This window comes from Myotis brandtii, unplaced genomic scaffold (assembly GCF_000412655.1).
Source record: "Myotis brandtii unplaced genomic scaffold, ASM41265v1 scaffold612, whole genome shotgun sequence".
Lineage (NCBI taxonomy): Eukaryota > Metazoa > Chordata > Mammalia > Chiroptera > Vespertilionidae > Myotis > Myotis brandtii.
Window position 1 is genome coordinate 1,257,241 of NW_005370328.1, and position 27,117 is coordinate 1,284,357.

Below are 27,117 nucleotides of genomic sequence, written 5' to 3' on the forward strand. Positions count from 1 at the left end.
TAACATTTCCCCCCTCTCTCCCCCTCCCCCTCCCCCCCCCAAAATATTTACTTATGGGAAATAAAGACCTTATAGAACCCCCAAACTAAAAAAAAAAAGATTCAAGAGATCTTAAAATAGAGCATTTAAAATATTAATCAGTGCATTCATGAGGAAAGACAACATAATACAAAACAAAATGTCATTTCTGAGAAAAAAAATACGTGCAGAAATAAAAGGGATTTACATAGAATTCATAGAAAAGTGGAAGAGAAGAGAAATCAACGCACTCAAATCCGGGACTGGGTTCCATCCACCACTAGGGCTGTTGGCTACTGGGGCCTCCCACCTCCTCCACCTCCTCCTGCTATTCCAGTTCTCCAACTTGTCCATCCAATTCGTCACTTTCCTCAGCCGTAGGAAATTCCAGAAACAGAGAAGTTGACTAGAGCAAACAACTTCTCTAGGGATTTACCCTCACTGTGCCGCCGTTTAGGTGAAACTGCAAATATCCCATTGTATGACCTATGCGTGTTGATCAAGGGGACAACTGCCAAGTCCTACAAACTGTGACATGAGGTGACCTCCTTGGCAATGACGTAGCAAATCATTTATTGAAGCAAAGTAAATGGCAGCGAACTCTCATTCACAGGGGAAAAATGTATATATTTTTTTTTATCACGGGAGAATTTGGTTTGTGCCTTCTCAACCTTCATAGAACATCTATAAAAATCTTAACTTGAGCCTGGCCGGTGTGACTCAGTTGGTTGAGCATCAACCCCACGAACCAAGAGGTCACCGGTTCGATTCCCAATCAGGGCACATGCCCGGATTGTGGGCCCGATCCCCAGTAGGGGGCATGCAGGAAGCTGATAGATGTTTCTCTCTCATCCATGTTTCCATCTCTCCCTCTCCCTTCCTCTCTCTCTAAAATCAATAAAAACATATTTTTTAAATATCTTGACTTCAGTGAAATAAGCTGAATGACTTATGCTGGCCTGTTTTCTTTTCTCTCCCTTAAAAAAAAATCAATGAAAAGATAAATCTTTCCATTCCCCCCCCCCCCTCAGAACAGCAACAGCCAGATTAAAGTCAAAGATGTTTCCTGTGAACTGCCTGCTTTGTAGTAACAACAGGATTCTGTGAAAATTCTGATTGAACCAAGTGAGAGAAACCTTTCTTGACTGTCACCAGGTTTCGGCCAGATCCTCGAGCCCTTGCTAAAATGAACACATTTCACCTCAGTGGTCTCTGTATCTATACAATTCCCCAGCTTTCCTAAAACAGGAGCTTGTTCATGTCTGAACTGGTGAGTAGTGATGCTCTGAAGATGAAGGGAGACCACTGAACTCAAATCTACCTTCTTTTGCAAAAGAAAAAAGGGCAGGTGGGAGTCAGGTAGCTTATGTTATCGTAATAGACAATGTACAAAGCGCAGTGGAGCAAATACTATAACACATGTATTTTTAGTGCAAATCAAAATCTAGGGGCTTTACTCAAAAAATACTAGCCAGCTAAAGGAAACACACAATGCGGAGTGATCGTGAAAGAAAAAAAAAAAAAGCCCAAATTTAAGTCCAATCTAAATCATAGTTGACAATATTACAGAACATTAAAAATATGGTAAAAATTTACACATTACAAGCCAAGTAGTTAATGTTTTGATTTAATAGTTTGCAAAAAAAGATCGGCTGATGTGTTTCCAATTATACGGGCTTCTACACCCATCTATTGTAATAATAAAGGTATGGTTACATACACCGAAACTAAGAGAACCTACAGCATAACTATACAGCAAGACTTCCATGTCTGAAGTTTGACCAGTATGTATCTAAGCATTGCAACCTCTCACTGGTGGGCTCACCTGACAGGGAAGCATTTACAATGAAAAAGAAGAAAAAAAAAAAAACCTTACAGACTTCTTCTGACGGAAAGTTTCCTTTATTAACAGGCTTTTGGCTTTGAACCTACAAGATCCTTCCTCGGGCAGTTGGGACATAGCATGTGTTTTCAGGGTCTTTACCTCAACACAGACTTGTTGTGGTCACAGAAGAACTCACCTGGGTTTTCATCCTGCTCCTATGACCTCTTTTTTTTTTTTTTTTTTCCTTTTTCTTTCTTGTTCTGGCTCGTTTGAGTTCAAGTTCCTTAAACCATCCATGAGTTTCTGGCAAAGGATTTTGGTCTCCACTTGATACACCTGTTTTCTTTTCCAAGGGCAATGAAATGTTCATTATGTAGTAACACACAATAAATAACTCACTGTTAACTCTAAGAGTAGGAACAGGGAAGGGAGACTATTGCATAGCAATACAGACAAATCAAGTGAGGCCTGGGGTAGGAACGTATGTACAACTCCACTTAACGGGATTTTCCTGTTTTTTTGTGTGTTTTGTTTTCTTTCACATAATTAACACTAACAAATTCTTCCAGTGTTTATTTATTTTTCCTTAAAAAAAAAAAGGTTTTGCTTCTTGTCTCTCTCACTTACAGAGTAGGTGCAATGTAGAATCAAGCCTTCCACGCGTTTTTTGTTTTGTTTTTTTGCTTTGTTTTGTTTCAGATGCCAGTTTTAACAAACAGAACGCACACTTCCGACGTGTCTGAACTAGTACCGCTTTTCCAAAGGATTTTTTTTAACACTGACGAAGCAAGGCTCTCTTGGGTTTCTTGTTACAAACTTGTTATGTTGTGGTCGAATCATCATCATCATCATCATCATCATCGTGTGGTTACCGTCTTGCCATTTTCCCAGGGATCTTAGCTGCATTTGCAAGACTTCACTATCATGTTGGACAGCTGTTCGATCTTGGGGGTCTTGCCGATGTAATAGAGGATGGTGAGCGGTTCCAAGTCCTGGGACACACAGCAGGGAGAAGCCGATGCCTCCGGGTTGATGGTGTTATATAAGCTGAGAACCTGCGAGGGCACCAGGGAGAAAGGACAACAACAAAAAAAGGCAATTAATTTTTTAAAAATATATTTTATTGATATTTTACAGAGAGGAAGGGAGAAGGATAGAGAGTTAGAAACATCGATGAGAGAGAAACATCGATCAGCTGCCTCCTGCACACTCCCTAGTGGGGATGTGCCCGAAGCCAAGGTACATGCCCTTGACCGGAATCGAACCTGGGACCCTTGAGTCCGCAGGCCGACGCTCTATCCACTGAGCCAAACTGGTTAGGGCCAATTAATTTTTAAATGCGTAACAGTCATAGCCCTGAATGGGCAATGCAAATTATTTTTGCTTACAATTTTCTTTTCTTTTTTGTTTTTGTTGATCCTCACCCGAGGCCATTTTTCCATTGATTTTTGGAGAGAGTGGAAGGGAGGGGGAGAGACAGAGAGGGAGAAACAGCTATGTGAGAGAGACACATCCATTGCCTGCCTCCCGCACACGTCACAAAATGGGGCAGGGATCCAGCCTGCAACCAAGGTACTTGGTGCCCTTGACCGGAATCGAACCAGGGACCCTCCAGTCCCCAGGCCAACACTCTATCCACTGAGCCAAACGGGCTAGGGCTAACGCCGTTCTCTGTCAGAGGGGAATGTGACTTTTACCAATGGCAGTATGCAGGTTCCCCGGTGATGATAAGGAGTCATTTCCAAGGATGCCATTAATGTGTTAGCCAAACAGCGAGTGACCTTTTCCTCGAGATTCACTGCAATTTTTTTTATCCCAGGACAGATGATCCGTTCAGCGCAGCAACACTGGCTACTTTATTAAGCTACCTCTGCCTCGTTGGGTAACTGTCCAAACCACATATTTGTGACCACGACAGTTATTCTTCCTCTCTCCTTGAAAAACAAGCAGGTCTCTGCCTTCACACACTCCCTCTGTGTATCTGGGAGGGGGAATTATGTTTCTACTTGGCAACTGGGCCTTGCCCACATTACAGCTACTGTTGCCACGGCCCAGAGGAAGCCGCCGGGCCAGAGAGCCTGGACAAAGGGACAGGCATGAGCAAGCTTCCCTCACATGGCCAAGCGCATGGCCGGCCCCAAGTGCCAAAATCTCCAGGGGAGCTGGGGAAACAGCTGAGGGAAGGAGAGCCATAGCTTGTCAACTTAAAGTCTTGCATATGTGGCCATTTACAAATAAATAGACTTCATGTTCCACGAACACTCAATTTTTCATACGGAAGTAAAGAGGAATTGGATAATAGGGATTGTCTAACGTAATTGATAACCCTGACACTCATGAGCTCAGCTGAATGCATTATGGCAGTGGTTCTCAACCTTCTGGCCCTTTAAATACAGTTCCTCATGTTGTGACCCAACCATAAAATTATTTTCGTTGCTACTTCATCACTGTCATGTTGCTACTGTTATGAATCGTCATGTAAATATCTCATATGCAGGATGGTCTTAGGCGACCCCTGTGAAAGGGTCGTTCGACCGCCAAAGGGGTCGCGACCCACAGGTTGAGAACCGCTGCGTTATGGGATCTTGTTGGCAGTAGATTCATTTTCCTACCCTGCAGGGAAGGCAGTCTTTCTAATGCCTCTTTAATAAGGAGATTTGCAGTGGCATAACCCCAATGGGTCGCCACATTTCAGGAATGGAACTCTGTAAGACAGAGCCAACGAGGCCTAGTTATAAAGCCAGGAGTCCACCTCCCAGGCTCCGGTTTGTCACCAGCTGTTTGATTTGGGGAACATCACCTACGTGAACATCCTCTTTCTTTTTTAAAAAATATATTTTTATTGGTTTCAGAGAGGAAGGGAGAGGGAGGGATAGAAACATCAACGAGGACAGAGTATCTGACTGGTTGCCTCCTGAATGCCCCCTACTGGGGATGGAGCCCACAACCCAGGCATGTGCCCTGACTGGGAATTGAACTGTGACCTCCTGGTTCATAGGTCGAAGCTCAACCACTGAGCCACACCAGCCGGGCTCCCCTTTCTTTAGAAAAGGGACAGGTTTGGACAAGATAACATGAAGTCCTTCCCCTCATCAGGCACCAAGAAGAAGCATTTGAACAAGTATCATTATTAAATAGAAAAACTCTTTGCTCGTCTGTATTGGGAACCCCCAGCATTCAACCTAGGACCTGCCTTCTGAATTGACCTCTACCCTCATTAAAGTAACTTGATAACATTTTCAGAGTCTCATTGACTTTGGCTCACATTTAAAAAGACTGAGAAATACTAATCTTCAAATAATTTTCGCATGCATCACCTTTCCTTCACATCAACTCTCCAGTTTGGCATTATTTATTTTAAACAGGATTTTTATTTATTTATTTAACAATAGTGTGGTGAAGGTGTGTGTGGGGGGGCAGGTGCAGGGTGGAGGGGGTCAGTGGGGAAAAGGGACATCTGTAATATTTTCAACAATAATGATGAAAACATTTTTAAGGATAATTTTTAAGAGAGATGTTCCTTTTTGCTGATAAGAAATTGAGGTTCACCCCAGCTGGCTTGGTTCAGTGGATAAAGCGTCAGCCTGTGGACTGAAGGGTCCCAGGTTGGATTCTGGTCAAGGGCACATGCCTTGGTTGCAGGCTTGATCCCCAGCAGGGGATATCCAGGAGGCAGCCAATCAATGATTCTCTCTCATCGTTGATGTTTCTATCTCTCTCCCTCTCCCTTCCTCTCTGAAATCAATAAAGATATATTTAAAAAAAAAGAAATTGAGGTTCAAAGAAGTGAAATCACTGTCTAATTGTCAGATGCCAGTGACTCACTTTGCCAAAGTATCTACTGAATCCTCAGTGTTCTTTCTTTCAATGTTATCACCTGATGTAGGCACCACGACGATCAGAATTCATTTGGGAATACAGTGGGCCCTGGAACAATACGTGTTTGAACTGCATAGGTTCACTTATATCTGTTTTTTTCAATACATATACAGTCAGCCCTCTGTATCTCGGGTTTTGCATTGGTGGACTCGAACAACCACAGATGCAAAGGACTGACAGTAGGCACTGTTCTACTCCATCTATATATATAAAAGCCTAAGTGACCGTTAGGATTGGACTACCAGCCGGTAGCTATGATGTGCACTGACCACCAGGGGGCAGATGCTCAACGCAGGAGCTGCCCGTGGTGGTCAGTGCACTCCCACAGCCAACCTCCTGCGGCCAGCCAACCTCCTGTGGCCAGCCAACCTCCTGTGGTCCCACCCCCACCCCCCGCCAGTCTGCCCCGATTGGCCCTGATCGCTGGCCAGGCAGAGGGACCCCACCCGTGCACGAATTCGTGCACCGGGCCTCTAGTATTATATAAAGGACTTGAGTCTCTATATTTTTTTATATTCATGAAGGATCCTGGAATGAATACCCTGCTGACACAGAGGCATGACTCGTTAGGTTCTGGGAGAGTCAAAAGTTTTACACATCTTCGACTGCGTCAGGAGTCAGTGCCTCTAACGACTGCATTGTTCAAGGGTCAGCTGTTATCAGCAGGTGCGCATTAGCAACCCAAGAAGAGAAGAGACGAGCCAACCAAGTACTTACCCTACTGTGCTGAGTGTCTGAACTCCATAAATACGGGCATGCCCCAGCACAGAAGTTGGCATTGTACCCTTTGGGTTCATGGATCCATTTCCACCCAAGATCCCTCTTGAAATCAATGTAAAGTGGACGTAGGCAGCAATTATCCTGCACATTTCTGTAAAAGAAAGAGCAATGGAGATTTTAAAGCCGATTTCCCTCCTGCCCCGCATCCCAAACCAGGAAACTGACTCATTTATTCAACAGATATCTATTAGCAAAACCACGGGCCAGCTCTTAATGGTTTCATGGTCATCTAAGGGACTTTCACGATGGTGTGTGATGGTGATTTGCTGGGACGACTTTCCCTTTCCAACTCTATACCCTGACCCCGTGTCTGTGACCTTGAAAATCAAGCCTCTCCCTTGAATGACTAGATATAAACAGAGAGGTGGCTGATGGAGACCAGCCTCTTTCCAACCAGCCCTGCATAGTGTTGCCAGCCAGCCTCTACTGCCCTTTCCAATATGAAATGAGGAAGTACAACAGCTTTTTTCTAAGCTCCATCGAAGGCATTTTCCTTTGAAAACAAATCCTTTATTTCACGTCATGTTCCTTGATCTAGGAATGAACCAAAGATCGGGAAACATGGAGTCTTACTTCATGCAAATACTGGCCCTAGCGACCCCAAACACTCGTGAACTCTGACCCTTTGAGCACGTTATCAGTGAGGACCCCTCACTGCTCCATTTTGAAAAGAGAGAGTCTTCCCTTTCGCAGGATTGGTAAGAACCCATGGAAGAACATCCACCCGCCCCCCTCCGTGGACTCACATGGGAATGATAAATCTGTGTGCCCTCCCTTCTCGCATATTCTGTAGCTAAAGACATGACAGTTAGCATTCTCCTTTCACGTCTTGCATCTCTGTTACTGTGAAAGCGCTATGACCATGGGCAGTGAAGACAAAGGCTCCTACAGATGGTGAGCCTCCCTAGTCAGGGAGCCACCACATCCTTCAAATAAACTTCCATTTGCTCTGGGGGAGGGGGAGGCAGCCAGCTTATTTTCTACTTCAGCCCCAAACTGCTTCAGAGGAACTGGGGGCGGTGGGTGGAATTCAGGGGACTAGTTTTCTCCCTTTACACTCCATTCCTTGCTCAAGAGATGATGAATACAACACAGAAATAACTATACTACGCCTGTGGGAAGAATGATGTTATGAAATGCAATGGCCACACTGTTCTATACCTGACCCGAAGCCATGAGTGCAGGTCAAGTCAATGTGTAGTCGGGGAATGGGCAGAGGCAATAAAGGAATTACCCGGCGCAATGACTTGATCATATTTTTGAGTTCTTTACCTAAAGCAGTAGGCTGCATCTAGAGCGCGCTTCTTCCGCCGGTTGGACTGTTGTGACTCCAGTCTGTAGGAGGGTAACAACATTAGCAGGAGATGTGGGGTCTTCCCACTGTTTTTTTTCCTAGTGGACTTTATAGTTTTCTGATCACCACTGGTATATGTGGAGGTGCCATCAATACCTTGAAAAAATGCATTTGGGTAATAAACATTTAGCTTTACCTTCATCAGATATCATCAGCCATATTTCTTTTTTTCGTTTGTCTACTGTCACAAATTAGCAGTGATGACCACAACGTCAGCATCAGCTGGTGACAGTCATTCCCTACGGAAATAGATATGGCGCAACAGGGCTAAGCAGGTGACAACACACACTTCTAAATGGGGCTCTTGTTAGGAGGCAGGTCAGGGTCCAAGACAGGGCTCGTTGGCTATGAGAGTCGCTACAGAAGTCTTTGACCTCTAGTCCCAGGGCAATCCAGGCAGTTAATTTGAGTCAATCCTCAGTTCACGTTGTGTTCAAACCCCTCCATGACCCAACATACAGCAATAGAACCTGCCTTGTCACCCTCTGGTTCCCTCTCTTCCTGGGGGGACTAAACTCGAAACTTTCCTAATGAACAGAAACGAAGACTTACACTAAATTGCAGTGAATTCGGTTCAAATGAAACAGAAGTCACCCTTACCTAATGCTATTTGGGGAAGCTGGGAAGAAAGGCCTTTTTCATTGGGCTCATGGCATCCTCCACACTCTCCTGATTCCATCTGAGGTTCAGAAACTGGAGCTCCCCAAAGCTCACCCAGGAGAATGCCAGTTTAAGCATTTCATCTCCACACCCTTGAGAACCATGACGAGGTTACAGGCTGAAATAAATCTCCTGACCTCTGGGAGTATTTTTCCATGAGCTGAGGCCACTGTAGCCTTCTGCAAGTGGGTGGAGGTCCCAGGTGGTGTCCCTTAGGGAAGGGCAAGGGGCATCCTCACCCGGTGGTCAGGGGCTAATGCCACAACCACACACGGCACCCACTTCCCTCTCAACCTCTCACCATCCAGGGACTCATCATCTGCCACGTGATTGGATGAGAGAGGAGGGGGAAGTCTACGTTGTGGGCATCTCCTCATTCTCCTTGACCTTTGGCTAATTCACTACCAGGTGAGCAAGAGCCTGGAGAAAATTAACCCCCTGTTATGAGTTTCTACACTATTATAAAAGTCTGATAAGGAAGACACTCAAAATATTGGTGACCAGCTAGAAAAAGTGAAGTGGTTCCCTTACATGGAAGGTTAGTTAAAGGGGCTGGGGAGCAAGGGGGCTTGCTTCTTCGTGAAATTCAGTTCAGGGTCCCTGACATTGGTTTGGGGGATTTCCTTAAAGACATACTATCTTCTTTGTTGATAATAGTAGCATATGTGGAAAATTGGTTTGCTTAAATGCTTAAGATAACTATGTAATGGTTTGTTGAGTCCGTCGGTTAGTATTGCTAAGTCATCACTAGGCATCGAGCAGCATAAACTAGGAACCAAGTCCTTTCTTCTAATCCTTTCTGCCTTTGAGTATCTTTCTCCAACTGTATCTTTGCCCAAACAAATGACACTCCCCAAGCCTCACCAAACAATCCTGCTTTCACCTGCACACTGACGTCATCACCCACAAGACTGTCAACAGAGGCCCTCCCCCCTCCCCCACCTCACATGACCAAGTTTCAGTTACCTGCAAATCTCGCTTCTAGTTCCTCGCTTTTATTGGGGATGATGTAATTATTGGACGGTACAAAGGTGCAGCAGGGACAGTGTAAACTTATTTTAAATCCCAGGTTCCTGTCTGGAAAACATGAAGTCAAGGAGGTCATTTGCATGAGCGTCTATGCCCTTAAATATGCAGTTAACTTGCAATAACTTAGGGTCGCTGAACATCTAGGGAGGAAAACAGAGGGTGGGTGTAACCTTTATGGTGGAGCCATTCGTGAACAGCGTCAGTCACGTCGAAGGAAAGCCATTCCCCTTCTGCTCTTGTTTTCACCACTTTGCTGTCGATGTAGCGCTGGGTTGGAGACGTCAGATCCTTGGATTTGAGAATCTAGGGGCAGGAAGAGCAAGGGAAAGAGCTCAGTTGGCATATAGACAGCATGACGAAGCCATGGCCGGGAGTATTCCAGTGTGTTATCTAAAGGGTGTCCCAAAATTCACACAAGAAGTAATTTTGATAGAAAACACAGGTTTATAATTAAAAATTATAAATTTTTATTGATTCATAAAGTATACAGTATAGGGTTATGTATGGAATAGCACATTGGGTAAATGGCCTTCACGGCTTTGTTGGCACATACGCAAAGCTGTGGTCTTCATTGATCTTCATTGTCCCTGCTCCTGGGCCATAATTGGTACTTGGTAATCCTTATCAAATTGAAGGGATTGAAATCAAAGGGCAACAGATATTAGCATCTGATTCAATAAACCAAGTAAAATTAGGCTTTTATTTTTTGTTGTTGTTGTTGTTGTTAATGCTCACGTAAAATTCAAATCTTGCGTGAATTTTGGTACACCCTATATGTCTGTTTCCTTCACCAGGTTAGGGAAGTTTTATGTCATTATTTCTTCAAATAGGTTTTCAATTTCTTTCTCTCTCTCTTCTTTTTCCAGTACCCCCATGATGCAAATGTTGGTATGCTTGAAGTTATCCCAGAGGCTCCTTATATTATCCTCATTTGGGGAAATCTTTTCTCTTTTTGCTCTTCTGATTGGGTGTTTTTTGCTTCCTTATATTCCAAATTGATGATTTGATTCTCAGCTTCACCTATTCTATTGTTGAATCCCTATAAATTATTTTTTATTTCAGTTAGTGTATCCTTCATATCTGACTGGTTCATTTTTATATGCTATTGAGGTCCTCACTAAGTTCCTTGAGCATCCTTATAACCAGTGTTTTGAGCTCTGCAATTTGTTTAGTTCTTTTTCTGGAGTTTTGTTCTGTTTTTTCATTTGAGCCATGTTTATTTGTCTTCTCATTTTGGCCCCTTCCTGGTGTTTTTTTTCTATATATTAGGTAGAACTGCTATGTCTCCTATGCTTGGTATCGTGGGCATAGGGTGCCCAGGCAAGGCCAAGCTGTGAACCAAGGCTGGCTGCTGCTAGTGCTAGGCCTGGGACTACTTAGTGAGAGGTATGGGACTTGCTGAGGCAAGATGATGCTTGTTTAAGAGATTTTAGGAAAATCTGAAGCATGAGCCAAGACAGGCCATTCCTGTGGTAAACCCACTGGAAACAGTTTGGGTGGGCCTGGAAGTTGGTGGGACAGGATCTCGGGGAATCACCAAAGTGGGGCAAACAGTGTGAGCCAGGTTGAGGGAGTCTCAGATATGGCACCTGTCTACAGGCTCCATAGGGGAAGGGCTCATCAAAAGAACAATGGCTTCTGCCAGCACTTCTGTATGGCAGAATGTTGCCCCTCCAGCTCTCACCCTGATGTCAAATAATTTAGTTCCTCCCTGTATGTTTCTGGTGGCTTCAAAGCTGCTGCCCCCATGCTGGAGCTCAGAGGAAGTGAGTCTAAGTTTGTGCATGGGCCCTTTAAAAGGAACTTCCTGGGACTCCAACAGCCTCCATTTCCCTTAGATAGTTTAAGTTTAAAAAATTTGGCTCTCAAAAGAAATTTCAATCGTTGTATTGTTGATATTTGGCTCTGTTGACTAATGAGTTTGCCGACCACTGGGCTAGGGCATGCTTGCTACTGATTTTAGAGAGAGGAAGGGAGAGATAGGGAGAGAAAGAACGATCGATATGAGAGAGAAACAGCTCCTCCTGCCTGGGGCTCAAACCCCCAACCTGGGTATGTGCCCTGACCAGGAATCGTACCAGTCAAGCCTTTGGCATGTGGGATGTCGCTCCAACCAACTGAGCACCTGGGCCAGGGCAGCCCTATGTGGCTGTCACTACCCTTCCCGACATTGAGTCTAACTCTTCCATGGTCATTGCATACAGATGGCCCAGGTCTCTCCAATAGGTTCCTAAGCTTCCCCAGGATTGTGTCTTCAATTTGATGTCCCTTTAAAGCACAGCCCTCGATGAAACTGAATGACTATCTGAACGTCAACAGTATTTGTTTGCTCTCCTTGTAAAACAAACATGCATAATCTTCCCGTCGCTTTTAAAATGCACTTCTCTTCTGTGTATGTGATTTGGTCTCGGGTCATTTGGCAACAGACGCATCCTAGAGTATCTGGCCTTACAGTAGCCTGTGGTTGTTGATTTCTGAATTAAGCTTACAAAAGGAAAGAGACTCATACAATTGGACTTTGAGGTGCTGGTGTGACTTTTAGACAAACCCTATTCCTCAGGCCTTTCCCCTGAGGTCCGACAAACCCCACAATGTGGACAGAATCTAGTCATGGTTCTCCCCATAGGCAGGATACTCCTTGTGAATTAAAGGAAGCAAACAAACGGGACTTCAGGGCTGGGCACCCTGGGGTCTGGGCTTGGCACAAGTTATTTGATTTCTCTTGAATCCTCAAAACGTTGCTGTCAGGTAGATCAAGCAAACTAAACTGCAGGAGGTTAAGTGGCTCGCCCAGTGTCTCACCGAGAATCATGGTATAGAGAACACAAAGCAACGCTATGGTTTTCCCACTTCAGTGCTGGAGTTTGAAGACCAGAGAGTGGTAGGAGTCAGGGTTGCAACACGAGTCACCCTTGACCTGGTCCAGGCGACACAGAACATGCAGTGATGGAGGCAAAGACTGTTAATGAGATGATAAGAAATGTTGGTGCAAGGTGGAAATATCAAATGGGGAATGCATACACAGTTAATGCCCACACGAACCTATACCTTAAAATCAAAGCTTAACATCAGCGTTTCCTCTGGAAATCCAACCTCGCCTTGAAAACTCCCCCAGCCAGGCCACTACGATACCACCCATCCAGTTGGGAGTGAATGGTAGACTTAACCTAACACGGGATAACAATGATGAAGCAATGGTGGGGGAGTTTTTAGGGATTTTCATCTGCCTTGCGGCCTGAAAAAGGACTAACATGCCCAGGACTCATTTTCCTGTCCTTAAATTCCTTCCCCTTGCTGACCTCCTCTAATGTGTTATTTTATGTTTTGCGTATCTGCTTTGCTCCTAATTAGCAGTGTGTCTTATTCATGTTCCTGTCCTTAACACTTAGACCTACTGTCTAAAACAAAACATTGTTTTCCTTGTGGCATTACATAGGGTATATATTGATATATCTGTGAGATCTATCTATGAGATATATGTATGAGTAAATAGAAATAAATATAAATATATAAATATTTTACTTTGTAAAATGCCTTTAGAACAGCGGTTCTCAACCTGTGGGTCGTGACCCCTTTGGCGGTCGAATGACCCTCTCACAGGGGTCGCCTAAGACCATCCTGCATATCAGATATTTACACTACGATTCATAACAGTAGCAACATTACAGTTGTGAAGTAGCAACGAAAATAATTGTATGGTTGGGGGTCACAACATGAGGAACTGTATTTAAAGGGCCAGAATACAGTGATGAAGTAGCAACGAAAATAATTGTATGGTTGGGGGTCACAACATGAGGAACTGTATTTAAAGGGCCAGAAGGTTGAGAACCACTGCTTTAGAAGGTGTTTCCTCAGCCACAGAACGAACCCCTGTAGGTTCTGACAATGGACAACTTCGTATCGTCACGTGGGTGAAAACTCCTCTACATCTTTTCATCAGCTCAAGACCAAGCCAGCTGAAACCACCCAAGAGAGACAGCTGCCCTGCCGCCTCATGCTGAAACTCTGTTCTCGCGGGTTTGCCATCTCGAACTTTCTGGCCAAGGAGTTCTTAAACCCACTTGCTGCCGTTTAACTCCGCTCTTTCTGATCCAGTCCTCCGTGCAAACAGGAAACAGCTGCTTTCCATCAGCCAGAGAATAACCCTCATAGTCCTGGAGACTATTATTAAGTCCCCCTCAGCATGCCCGCTCTCTGCCTCTCTCTCTCTCTAAGCTAAATAAACCCAGTTCCTGTAGCTGATACTTAGAGGGGCATTCTCCCAAACCTTTAATCACGTGGGTCGCTAACAAGGATGAATGGTGCTGTGTGAAAGCTCTCCTCCTACAGCTCCGTGATTGTGCCTCAGAACTGCTAGAAAACCTTCTAATCGCCTCTCAGAGTCTCCAGTCTCCAAAGGTATCTTCTTTCTAAGAATAGGCACACCCTCCCTATTCCCTGCTTATCTTCCCTTTTTCACCCACTAGTGTAAGGGAAGACAATCCATCAGTCCTTTCTTAAATTCAGGAGTTCATACAAAAATGACCAGATCGGTCAACTTCCCGTTCTCTGTTAGTCTTCACTGGCTCTAAGCTCCCAGCAACACCTGTACCAAGAGTTCACAGTCCTGAATCTACAGCTGTGTCCTGTAGAGCCACGTTGTTCCCAAATCTCTTTATCCGTCTTTACAGGACAAAGAACATTTAGCAGGGCCCTGGCCATCCCGGGTCTGGGACAGACCCAGGGACGCCCCTGCTCCCAGCCTCGGGCCACTCTCCTGCGTCTCATCCAGTCGCCACCTTCACAACCGTCTCCCAGACCAGCCAACACACCGGTTTCCTTTCTACCTTAACTCCTATGCCAAACAACCACACGCTCCCAAATTTGTCAGAATTACTCCACCACTGAGATGGAGGCCCCGTCACCCGCCTGGCCACCTGCCTTGCGGGCCCCACACCCACCTCTCTCTGGGCTTCTGTTTCGACCTTGACCATGTGGCTCTCAAGGGCAGGGGCCACTTCTTCCTCAAGTTGGTGGGAAAGAAGAGTGAGGGCCTGAGCATCATAAAGATGCAAAACCAGCAGTGGCCCCATTCTCTCCCAGGACGTGCTGCGGCCTCCCCAAGATGAATGGGACAAAACTCAGGGCACCATGGAAGCCACCCTGGCCTTGGCCTTGGCCTTGGCAAGGACCCAAGCCCTTTTGGGTCTGCAGGCCCTGATCTCTGTGACTTCCTGCAGAACCACTTCCTGGAGATGGGCCCCCCTCCTCACCTCCGCAGGTGGCCCCCAGGCTGGGCTGGGCAAGTATTTCTTTGAGAGGCTCACCCTCAAGCACGACTAGGAGCCTGTGGAGCCCAGAGGTCTTTGGGGGTTCCCTCTGCATGCCCTGGTGTCTGGCTTTTACCTCAGTCTCTCCCCAATTCTTTAACCGCCCTGAAGCCCTCTCCCATGCATTGGACCAAATGAAACAATAAAGCTTTTAGCAGAAAGAAAAATAAAGAACATTTAATTCAATAGTAGAAGCTCTCTTGACTAATGTCCATTTAACTGGCCAGATTGGCCAGTATTTCCAGTAGCTCTGGAATATATATTAGCTGCTGCCCATTGAATGCTGGGACTCGCTGCTGGGAAGTCAGTCTCTAGAAGGTTCCAAGCACTCTGGCCTCACCAGCTGAGTTACATGCTTAGCAGGTATCAACTGTATATGTTTCTTTTTATTTATTTATTGGGGTGACATTGGTCAACATGATCATATAGGTTTCAGGTGTGGGTTTCTAGGATATAAGATTTCACCATGTGCCCACCACCCAAAGCCAAATCTTCTCCTGTCACCATAGCTTAGGACCCCCCTCTGCCCCCCCCCACCCCATATATGTTTCTAATCCTGTTTATGACAGTTGGACTTGCTATTGTAATTAAACAAGTTAATTACATGGTCTAGAAACTGATGAAATACAGGCCCAGGAGTCAGGAGAGCCATTGTGCTGGGAAACCGAGTGGAGTGTCTTTATCAAGACACATTGCTTTAGCCGAAACCGGTTTGGCTCAGTGGATAGAGCGTCGGCCTGCGGACTCAGGGGTCCCGGGTTCGATTCCGGTCAAGGGCATGTACCTGGGTTGCGGGCACATCCCCAGTGGGGGATGTGCAGGAGGCAGCTGATTGTGGTTCCTCAAAAAGGGAGTTCCCATATGACCCAGCATTTCCACTCTTAGGTTTAGACCCACAAGAACTGAAAGCCAGGACTCAGACAGGGACCTGTACACCGATGTTCACAGCAGCATTATTCACAACAGCTGAAGGTGAAAACAACCCAGGTGTCCCCCATAGGTATGCAGATAAACAAAAGGCCATATAGACATAGACTAGAATGTTATTCGGCCATACAAAGGAACGAAATGCTGACACATAATACAACATGGATGAATCTTGAAAGCATTGTGCTAAGGGAAATAAGGCAGGAAGAAAAGGACAAACATTGTATGATTTCCCTTATCCTAGGTACCTAGAATAGGTAAATTCATAGAGCTAGAAAGTAGAATAGAGGTTACCAGCGGGCAGGGGCAGGGGTAATGGGGAATTATTGTTTAATGGGTACCAAGTCTGGGGTGATGGAAAAGTTGTAGAAATGGATAGTGGTGATGAATGTACAACATTGTGAATGTACTCAGTGCCACTGAATATAGTGGGAAGCTACATTTTAAGTTATATTTTATCACCATTTTTTTTCTAATTTTCGATGTGGCAGAGACAGCTATAAAGAAAGAACAAGCGGAATAATAGGATAAAAGCCTAGAAGAATGCTGCATTCTTGTAAAACATTGTGAATATACTCAGTGCCACTGAATATAGTGAGAAGCTACATTTTAAGTTATATTTTATCACCATGTTTTTTTCTAATTTTCGATGGGGCAGAGACAGCTATAAAGAAAGAAGAAGAGGAATAATAGGATAAAAGCCTAGAAGAATGCTGCATTCAGGTTGCAACTGTCCTGAAAGTTTTCTCTTCTTTAAAGAAAATAAAAACTAGAAATGGTAGATGATCCAATATGGATAAGATTCATGGAAAAAAAAATACAAGGATTGGCAGGCAGTAGGCAGAGCCATGGTCAAAGACAAGTCCTTGGCCTCTTATAAAAACTCAGTGTGTAAATTGGGTGTGTTGTGTTGTGTATACACACACACACACACACACACATACTAGTATGTTTTAAGTTATATATAGATATACACACACACATACTCATATGTTTTAAGTTAAAATATTTAATATCTTCATTCTCTCTCTCATACATTTCTATAATCCCCTGCTTTAACACATTTTTTCGTTAAATAACAGACCAACAACCATTCCTTACTGAATTAGAAAAGAGAGCTCCTATTAGATTGGCAATGAGACACAGCTGTCTATCACTGAGCTACCACCCACTCTGATGCTCAAATGTTACCTTCACTCCATTATTGATATATACACATTATCTATGTTATGTGCAAAATACCCACACATCTCCTTTGGCAAGGCTCTGAGCTCTTCACTGAATTACAAAACTCCTTACACAAAAGGATCTATTCAGCTCTCTGTCCCTGGAAAGCAGCCAATCAGGGAGTGGATAGAGGCAAAAGTGGCTGGTGTTACCCAATCGTTTGGGGGCAATAAATAAATAAAAGAAATAGCAGTCTAGATGCAAAGTTATAGCTAGAGGAAATCTTGGTCTTAAAGAATGATGTTGTAAATCAACTCAGGATTTGGCTTAGACATGAAGGAAAGACACCTCATCCACTCCTATGAGACATTGCAAAAGTGATAAGAAAATGCTGGAAACTCTATTTGCATATTCAGACATCAACGGACCTACAGGAGAGCCAAGAGGCCACCAGAACCCAAATTCTGATAGGAAGGGAAATTGAACAATAGAGCTAGCGAGAAAAACTGCAGCTTAACTAGTGTGAGCCCATCTTGTCTTTAAATGCATTTCATGTTTTTACCTCATTTAATGTAACTATTTGCAGTGACTTGCATGGATTAACAGATGTTGAACTTAACATTCACTCTACTGCCTATGAGCACTATCTCTCACATCTGCCTGACTTTACATGAGCAACCTCAGTAACATGAAATACTAGCGTTAGAAAGCCACTTAGAAGCCATCTACTCCACAACAATACAGTTCATTCTCCAACATCTCTGTCTTCGAAGACTTCTCAGGACGGTCAACTCACTACTTTTTAAAAATATATTTACTGATTTCAGAGAGGAAGGGAGAGGGACAGAGAGAAACATCAGTGATGAGAGGGAATCATTGATCAGCTGCCTCCTGCACTCCCCCTACTGGGGATTGAGCCTGCAACCCGAGAATGTGCCCTTGACTAGAATTGAACCTGGGACCCTCCAGTCTGCAGGCCAACGTTCTACCCACTGAGCCAAACCAGCTAGGGCCAATTCACTACTTTTTGAGTATTGGCTTCAAGGATAATCCGGGGGGGGGGGCGGGTTTAATTAATTTCTTTCAATGGGGTATCGAGCACTGGAAAGATAGAGGGAAACAATAGCATTGTTCTGGTTTTCTGACAGTAGCAGCTTCGAGAATAGTACTCATTGACTTAATTTGGGAGGAATCTGATTTGAAATCTTGATAATATCAACATTTATTTTCATGCAAACAGAGCCCACTCCAGAAGATATGTCTTGGCTTATCCACGGGAAAAACAACCGATTCTCCCTCATTCTTCAACGCACTTCCACCTTCATCCTCCAGAAAGCTTCCACTGACTGTGCAGGAGCCTTGTACCCTTATGACAACCTCACTCCACCCCCACCCCCGCCCACATGTACTAAAACATTTAATATAATCAGTTAATTCACTTAGTCATTACTCAATCACTGAATAATTACTGCATTAGAAACATCTGGAAGGCTCCTTAAAGCACTGATTATATGCACCTGGGTCCTCACGTACCAACTTGAATTTATTTTATAGCCCACTTCCTCCAGTTGAGTTCAACAAATATGAAGCCCCAACTGTGAGCAAGGCATCGCTGACCCTGACATCCCAGGACAAGGAGCTGGTCCCTCTTCTTAAAGGAGTTGGTGCTGTAGGAAGGGCATCCGGGCATCTCAACAGAAATGTGAAACGGTGGGTTCACAGGGCACCAGGAGGCCCTCTGAAGCGAGGTAGCTACCACAGCCTAGGGGCCCCCCCGAGAAGGTGAACAGGTAACTATGAACATCGAGAAACTGGGAGGGATACTGGGCACGAAGAGAACAAGGCCCAGGTGCAGAGACGCGCTGGGCGATCAGAAAGAGAGCCCATGGCTGCATCCTGATTCCTCTCTGGGCCCTGTGTGCTGGGACTTAGGGAGACTTTGCCTCATGGGTGTGTTAGATTCCCGGGGCTGCCACAGCCTGAGTGGCTTAAAACACCAGAAGTTTGAACAACAGAAGTTTACTCTCAGAGCTCTGGAGGCCAGAAGCAAGAAACCAGGTTAGCTGGGCCCTGCTCCCTCTAACTCGGGACGGGGGAGGCTTCCGAATATTCTAGCATCTGGTGACTGGTGGGCAATCTTGGGTATTCAAGCCGTACAACCTCAGCCTCTGCTTCTGTTCTCACATGGCGTTCTCCCTGGGTGTCTCTGTCTGCATGTGGCCATCCTCTTATAGGGACGCTGGTCATATAGGATCACCACTCCCCCGTCCCCCCAGTATGACCTCATTTGAACTTAACTAATTACATCTTCAGCAACCCTATTTCCAAATGAGGTCATGTTTGAGGTCCCGAGGATTAAGACTTCAACATCTATTTCTCCAGGGCACACGATCGATCTGTAATGGTTGGTGTGCATACATCACACTGGGTTGAGTAGGTTCGAAATGCTCAGTCTGATTGTGAAGTTCTTCAAAGCAAAGGTGTTCTGACCCCTTCTTATTCTCCCAGCGTTTCCAAAGTCCCTGCCTAGGCATATTCGTAGGGACCAAGAGACTTCATCAGAACGATACACACAATCCAGGATCAAGAAGCCCATCTTTTAGAATGAGAGGTAGAAACTACTACTTGGGCCCTAGCTGGTTTGCTCAGTGGATAGAGCATCGGCCTGCGGACTGGAGGGTCCCTGGTTCGATTCTGGTCCAGGGCACACACCTGGGCTCGATCCCCAGTAGAGGGTGTGGAGGAGGCAGCTAATCCATGATTCTCTCTCATCATTGGTGTTTCTATCTTTCTCTTCCTCTCCCTTCCTCTCTGAAATCGATAAAAATAGATTAAAAGAAAATGAAAAACAGTAATTTTAATACAAAAAATAACTATAGTGGATTGGGTTGATGTATTCAAGTTCTGTGGTCTTCACATGCCGGATAGCAAACTAATGTGCAAACATATTATAAGATATTTTGTAAACTATTAAGACATTGAATGTTGTAGAAAAATATACTCTAAGTCATGGGATATTATTCCAACAAAGAAGCTTGATAATGACATCTTCGAGCAACCAAGCATTGGAATATTGAGTTACTTACTAGCAGGGATAAGCAGGTTAGCCATGTAGAATACGTAAGCAAGAAACAACATTGAAATTCAGGGGGCACAGTGACAATACTGAAGATCAGGGAGAAGGGGACAAGCTGTGGGGGGCAGGGAGGGAGAGAGGGGAGGGTGGAGTTGAGTGCATTTGTAACAATGGAAATGGGAAGGAGAAGAGGTTGGGAAGGAAGAAAGAAGACTGCAAAGACAGGACAGAGAGAGGACAAGGAAGAAATGAGAATCCCTTATTTTAACTTATGTGAAGGTCAGCTCCTTGTCAAGTCTCAGTTGGACCTTTGTGACTATTCAGTAAGTCTTTTGGAATACTAATAGCCTTATGCAAACAAAGTGTTTATTATACTTCATGGCTTTTTTTTTAGGGGGTTACTGTATTGTGTGTGTCTCCGATGTGGCACCGGGTTAGGATCGGTACTAAGGGGATTGCACGCTGTAAAATTCAGCACAACCGCACCGTCTTTTTTTTTTTCTTTCCAGTAGCACTTTTTGCAAAGTCTAATTGAACAGTTTTTTTGGCTGACTTTTTCTTTCATATGCCCTCGGGCAATATGAAATGAAAGCTGAGCTCTGTGTGTGTGTGTGTGTGTGAGAGAGAGAGAGAGGTTTTTTTGGCTGACTTGTTCTTTCATATGCCCTCGGGCAATATGAGAAATGAAAGCTGAGCTCTGTGTGTGTGTGTGTGTGAGAAAGAGAGAGAGAGAGAGAGAGAGAGAGAGAGAATGTGTGGCATACACACAGGTATTTGGGGTTAGGAAAAGGGGCTTTCCTTAACCTCATTAGTGCTATACTCCCCAAAATGTTAGGATCCCCAACCTTCATTTTGCAGCAATGGGGCCCCTTAAACAGCAGGCCTACACCACCAACCATGAATTTTCACGCTAAAGCCTCAGGGGTATGCGTAGTTTAAAATCTTTTGCAGAGATGATATCTATATATATGTGTGTGTAAAATTTCTCCCACTAAAACCTGGTTACTTATTTTACTCCATAATCATCAATTCGCCCTTTCATCCTCAAATCTGAACCATCATCTAACATTTGCTATCCAGCTTGAAGCCAAAAATAAACAAGTATAAACAGCTTAGGACTTAGCCACTGTCCTGTAGACTCTTGCAACCGGTCTCTGCAAGTGATATTTTATCACATTTGACGAACTGGTGATTGTCTAAATGCAAACTGAAGGGGGTATTGAGGCCCTGGCTGGGTGGCTAGTTGGTTAGAGCATCATCCCGATACACAAAAGTTTTGGGTTTAATCCCCGGTCAGGACACATATAAGAATCAACCAATGAACGCATAAATGGGTGGAACGACAAATTGATGTTTCTCTCTCTCTCTCTCTGAAAAACAAAAATCAATAAAGTTTTTTAAAAATTCAAGTATTAGAGAAAAAGGCTGGAGAGGGCAGGAGGATAGCTTTTATCTCTCCTTTGTCAAAGTTCTCACAGTGTTTTGTAGAGGGCTGTGGAGAGCGGCTACAGCATTTGGACAGGTTCAAGCCTCGGACTAATGAGAGGGCACGGTCCTCTCGTGGCAAAGCCACGTGCAAATCCCAGCTTGGAGGGCAAAGCCCTCCCAGCACCATTATAGCCAAAGCCTATAGTTGTGAGCTTGACCTTATGGTCCGAACCTGTGGTCCCAGGTGGCTGAGTGAGGTAGGCTGCGGGAGGAGCAGCAAGTGCTGCCAAAACAAAGCTTGATAGAGTTCTCAGGTGCATGTAAGTAAATAGATTTGAAACTCGCGAGAACATTGTAAACATCTTGACCACGCCCTTGCTTTGCCTCGTGGGATCTGGCTATAAAATAAAGACTCGGCTTGCAGGCTGTAGCACGGTCTCTCCATCCGAAAGGGTGTCCCCTCTGGCTCCAGCTATATTCTCTTGTCTGTTTTCTTTAATCCTTCACCGTCCCTGCTCAGGTTCACCCCTGGCCGAGCTGGACATGGTTCAGAGGGCGGTGTTCTCTTGTCCAGGCAAAGGTGACTTCAGCCGAAGCCGATGTCTGTGTCGCTACAAAAATGAGCAGCTGCTGCTCCTAAGGCCCGGGTCAGGAAACCTAAGATGCCTTTGAGATCCACTGAGAATATTGAAGAAGAAATGTTTTAATTTACAGCTAGTGTTTTAGTAAAAGTTCAGAGTTCATGCTATCTAGAACTTAGTTTGGTTCCTTTTTACTAGCCTAACTGTACTCTGTTTGACTCTTATTTTAATAAGTTGTTAGAATTACTGTGTTAAATAATTTCATGTGTACCTGCTATTTAATAAGAAATTATGTGAACAATTCTGATTTCTTCCACAAGAGGGCCCTCTTAGAGAAGCTTTTCCTTCATTAAGTTATTTCTGTACACCTTTCATGCCAGTTGAACTTTCTCAAAAAGAATTTCAGAGAAAAGATAATTCTTACTAATTCCCTCTCAGCATATATCCTACAAACTAATCTTTTCTGAGATGTTGGTGAGAGGTATTTTGTAAACTTTTTCTTTTTTCCCCTTATGTCTTACATAGATGAAACATTTCTATTGTGTATTAATTGTTAAGGGCTAGACCAGGGGTGGGCAACCTTTTTGACTCGAGGGCCACAATGGGTTCTTAAACTGGACCGGAGGGCCGGAACAAAAGCATGGATGGAGTGTTTGTGTGAACTAATATAAATTCAAAGTAAACATCATTACATAAAAGGGTACGGTCTTTTTTTTTTTTTTAGTTTTATTCATTTCAAACGGGCCGGATCTGGCCCTCGGGCCGTAGTTTGCCCACAGCTGGTCTATATCATGCGTGCAGATGTATAGGATGGTTTATATCAGCTCAGAAAAATCTAAGAGAATACAAAGGCTTTTACCCCCAGGCTTCAAGCTGGTAGTCCATGCCAACAACCCAGACAAAGGTTACCTGGTACAGCTCGATCCGCTGTTCGGGCACCCTGGCTTTGGGGTTCTGTAGACGGAAGACTCTGAACTCCGCCTTCACCAAATTGGAAGCGTTCTTTTCCATCGCCGAGACGTCAAAGCGGACAATCCTGAAGTAGGGTCTGTAGAAAGTGGGCGGGATGGCATCTGTGAAAAGTTAGGGCGATCATTGAAAATGATAAAAATCCATTGTTCTCGCTCTCTCTCTTTCTCAAAAAGAAAAAGTGCAGCCATGAGACAGTCTCGAGAAACCATAAGGAAAATATCTGCAGAACGATTTCGTTTTCAATCGCCAATTTCGTACCATTAACAATTTAGGGGGGAAAAATAAAATAAACATGTGCATTTGGTTACAGGAGTAGCAGATTAATGGAGATTAACAAACCACTTCCAACTCCATTTGCGGGCGTGCAGTTAACCCTCTCGTTTGAAAGTTGGCAGAGCTGTGGAAAATGCTAGATGGTCATGCATTGGAGCATGTTCGTGACAGTTGATGCTGGAGAGAGCTGTCAGACTCGCATACACTTTAATCACATTCGCCAAGAAAATAGCTCCTAATGGCAAGCAGTTTTGCCCATGTATTTTTTTTCCTTGAAATTTTGGCATCCAAATGTTCTGCTCTCTCCAGGTTCATGTATTGCATCTTTTCTTGGCTTCGAAAGTTTGTTTTTTTCACACACATGTGACCAAATACACCCTCTAGTTAAGTTAGGATGAGGAAATCGAACTTAAAAACAAAACAAAACTATACCCATATACCAGCGATAGAGCATCCAGTCTTAAAATTCCTTATTCGAGATAATGCCCTTGGTGGGAGGGAATCTTGGCTAATGGAGAGAAAGAATCGGCCCAAATTCCTTCAGTGCTGAGCCACGTAAAACAGCACACCACACTTTCAAGCTCAGGGTGGCTAGGGTGTTGTTACTATTTTGTAATCACCTGCCATCGCTTTGAAGATGCAATGGAGGCCATACCAAATAGCAAAGCAGGCCCAAATTCCAGCCCCATGCATCCTCTATAATACCCACTGATTGAGCCCCTACCCTGGGCAGGCCGCTTGCTTCAGATCTTTCCACCATCCTAGTCTAAAATCTCTTGCAAACTTTCTTTCCTTATTCCAGAATGTTCTATCCACTCTGGTGCCTTCATTACTCCCTTCTACCCTCTCCTGAACGGCTTAGCTTCGTCTCAACAGAATCTTTCACTGTTGCTGATGGCTCGTGACAGATGTTTTGATGACTCCTGCATTATGTTTGTTTGGTTGGTTTCCCCCCGTGCAATTTTAAGGACCTTGAGGGCAAAGACCTTGTTTGCCAAGTCTTTCTTCTTCTCTGCATACCCAGGACGGGGATCTGCACACACATAGTTTACCGAATATCCACTGTTTGCATAGCCGATCATCAATGAGGAGCCTTGAAAGACTCAGGCATCTGGCTATTGGCAAGGCCAAGTTCTTATTAAATAAATGAGCCATCTTGCCGATCTTAAAATAGACATAAATACCTTTCATGATTTCTGGAGAAATCCGTGCCCTGACAATTACACTGAAAAAAAACAAAAAGCTCGGAACACACCAAGAATTCCTCATCTGAGGAGCTCTGCAGTTTCTCAGCCTCAAAGCCCCAGAGCCTGGCCCGTCCCTGTGCCCGGGCCCTGGATTCTCAGACAGCAGCTCACGGGGAAGCGAGGTCCAAGCCATGCTCTGCCGGAGGCCTGCTTCAGAGACGACTGTGTGAACTGAGGGAGCCGAAAGTCTCAGAGACAAACAAACAAACAAATTTTTAAAAAAATCTAAAGCATCCAGGTCTTGGAGAAAAGAAAGCATTTCTTTCGACACAGCAATGGCCGTGAAATAGCTGGCGGGCAGTTTTCAAGGAGGGCAACCATTCACACAAGCAGGAACGTTTTTGGAGCCCCTAGCAAAGCAATTTGAAAAGGTAGCTGCTGCCCTAGCCAGTCTGGCTCAGTGGATAGAACAGGGGTGGGCAAACTTTTTGACTCGAGGGCCACAATGGGTTCTTAAACTGGACCGGAGGGCCGGAACAAAAGCATGGATGGAGTGTTTGTGTGAACTAATATAAATTCAAAGTAAACATCATTAAAAAAAAGGGTTTGGTTTTTTTTTTTTTTAGTTTTATTCACGGCTGGCCTAGAGCCTTCAGAGGGAGCATGGCCCTGCCAGCCATTTGACTTTGGACTTCTGGTCTCCAGAACAGGGAGAGAATGGAGTTATGTTGTTTTAAACCACCGAGTTCGTGGTGTTTGTTACAGCAGACACGGGAAGCTAATACAGACACCATAAGTGGTTGTGATTATCATAACTATTCCTCTGTGCGGTTCAACCAAAATTCACATCCGATCTCAAGTGAGGGAAGGTAGCTGCTAAGAAGAAATCGATTTCTCTCTCTCCTCTGAACAGGCCCAGCCCAGGTGATTGAACGGGTTGGTATTCACCGATCGGCTCAGCACCTGGGACCAGAAGCCTGGGTGGGGGTAGGGCCATTCGCTTGAGCTCTGCACCCTCTCTGCTTTGCCCAGACCCTTCCTCAGGCACAGTGGCTGCCTTCATCTTCCCGTGGCCACCCCATCAGATGTCGCACACATGCTTCGAAAGCGCGTCCTGGAAGAGCAAAGCCCATTCAGTGTGTTTCCTGTCGTTAGAAAGCGTAAACATCTAGTTCATTTCCCCGCAGGCCTGATCGACCAACCCCCACCAACACCCATCGTTCACACCCACCCACCCCCTCTCATCCTTCCATCAAGTGTGCAAATAAGAGCTCTTGAGATTTATTTTTATTCTCTTTTGTGTTTATTAAACTTTGAGCCATTACCGCTCTCCCCCCACCCTTTTCTGGTCCTTGGCCCTACACACGCTTTCTTTTTATGGCTGCCGCGGACCATGAGGTCAATTTTGTTTCTTCTTCTTCTAAGCAAACCATCCAAGGATCGTGTCCTAGGCTTTCAAGCTTTGAAGGGGCGCTTGCAAATATTTACAGGAGCAGCTTGATCATGAAGTGGGGGCTCCAAAAAGGGGGTGGTTCTGCTCCTCCGCCCCCCCCGAGTTAGATCATTTTCTATTCCCTTTCCCCTAAACTGTGGCTCACCAGCCACATGCGGCTCTTTGGCCCCTTGAGTGTGGCTCTCCCTAAGCCTTAGGAGGAGTACCCTTAAGTTAATAACAATGTACCTACCTATATAGTTTAAGTTTAAAATATTTGGCTCTCAAAAGAAATTTCAATCATTGTACTGTTGATATTTGGCTCCGTTGACTAATGAGGTTGCCGACCACTGCCTCAGGCTATTTTAACCATTTCAGCTGATTCTAGTTCAAGGTCCTGAAAATACAAATCGATGTTCTCGGATCTTGCTTTAGAAATAGAAGCAGTTAAATGCACGAGGTGAGAAGAAAGCTGAGCAGCTCCCACCAGCGACTCTGTGTTGGTCTTGTGACCACAATGAAGCGACCAGGCCAGCAGGACACGGAAAAGCAGAAATTGCAGCAATGCAAGAACTCTGAGGCTCTTAGAAAAGTGAAGTGCCCCCATGATTCTCACTAATTGCCCAGCTTATTTATTGTATTTTTAAATATATATTTTTACTGATTTCAGAGAGGAAGGGAGAGGGAGAGAGAGATAGAAACATCAGTGATGAGAGATTCATTGATCAGCTGCCTCCCACACGTCCCCCACTGGGGAGCGAGCCTGAAACCCGGGCAGGTGCCCTTGACCAGAATCAAACCCGGGACCTTTCAGTCCACAGGTGGATGCTCTATCCACTAAGCCAGTGGTTCTCAACCTTCTGGCCCTTTAAATACAGTTCCCCATGTTGTGACCCAACCATAAAATTATTTTCGTTGCTACTTCATCACTGTAATGTTGCTACTGTTATGAATCGTCATGTAAATATCTGATATGCAGGATGGTCTTAGGAGACCCCTGTGAAAGGGTCGTTCGACCGCCAAAGGGGTCGCGACCCACAGGTTGAGAACCGCGGCACTAAGCCAACACAGCTAGGGCCCTGTGACTGTTCTTATGGCTGGTGATTTGCAGTTCTAATCCCTTTCGCCTTTTCCAATGTGAAGAGCTTTTAAAATACCCATTCCTGCCCTAACCGGTTTGGCTCAGTGGATAGAGCGTCAGCCTGTGGACTCAAGGGTCC

The 27,117-nt window shown here is 44.8% G+C and overlaps 1 protein-coding gene and 1 long non-coding RNA gene across 3 annotated transcripts in view; one reads left to right on the forward strand and one right to left on the reverse strand.

Moving 5' to 3' along the window:
* The window catches only part of LOC102251363, a 171,101-nt gene that overhangs the window by 97,497 nt on the left and 46,487 nt on the right, over positions 1-27,117 (forward strand). The gene's annotated exons all lie outside the window — the stretch shown is intronic.
* The window catches only part of TGFB2 (transforming growth factor, beta 2), a 61,317-nt gene continuing 36,104 nt past the window's right edge, over positions 1,905-27,117 (reverse strand). For both annotated transcript variants that reach the window (XM_005879885.2, XM_005879886.2), the window contains 6 exons: positions 22,943-23,106; positions 9,716-9,848; positions 9,483-9,593; positions 7,775-7,952; positions 6,440-6,593; positions 1,905-2,898 (listed from right to left, as the gene is read on the reverse strand). In XM_005879885.2, the coding sequence (XP_005879947.1) occupies positions 2,740-2,898; positions 6,440-6,593; positions 7,775-7,952; positions 9,483-9,593; positions 9,716-9,848; positions 22,943-23,106 (899 nt within the window). In that variant the 3' untranslated portion in view covers positions 1,905-2,739. The remainder of the gene's footprint in view (positions 2,899-6,439; positions 6,594-7,774; positions 7,953-9,482; positions 9,594-9,715; positions 9,849-22,942; positions 23,107-27,117) is intronic.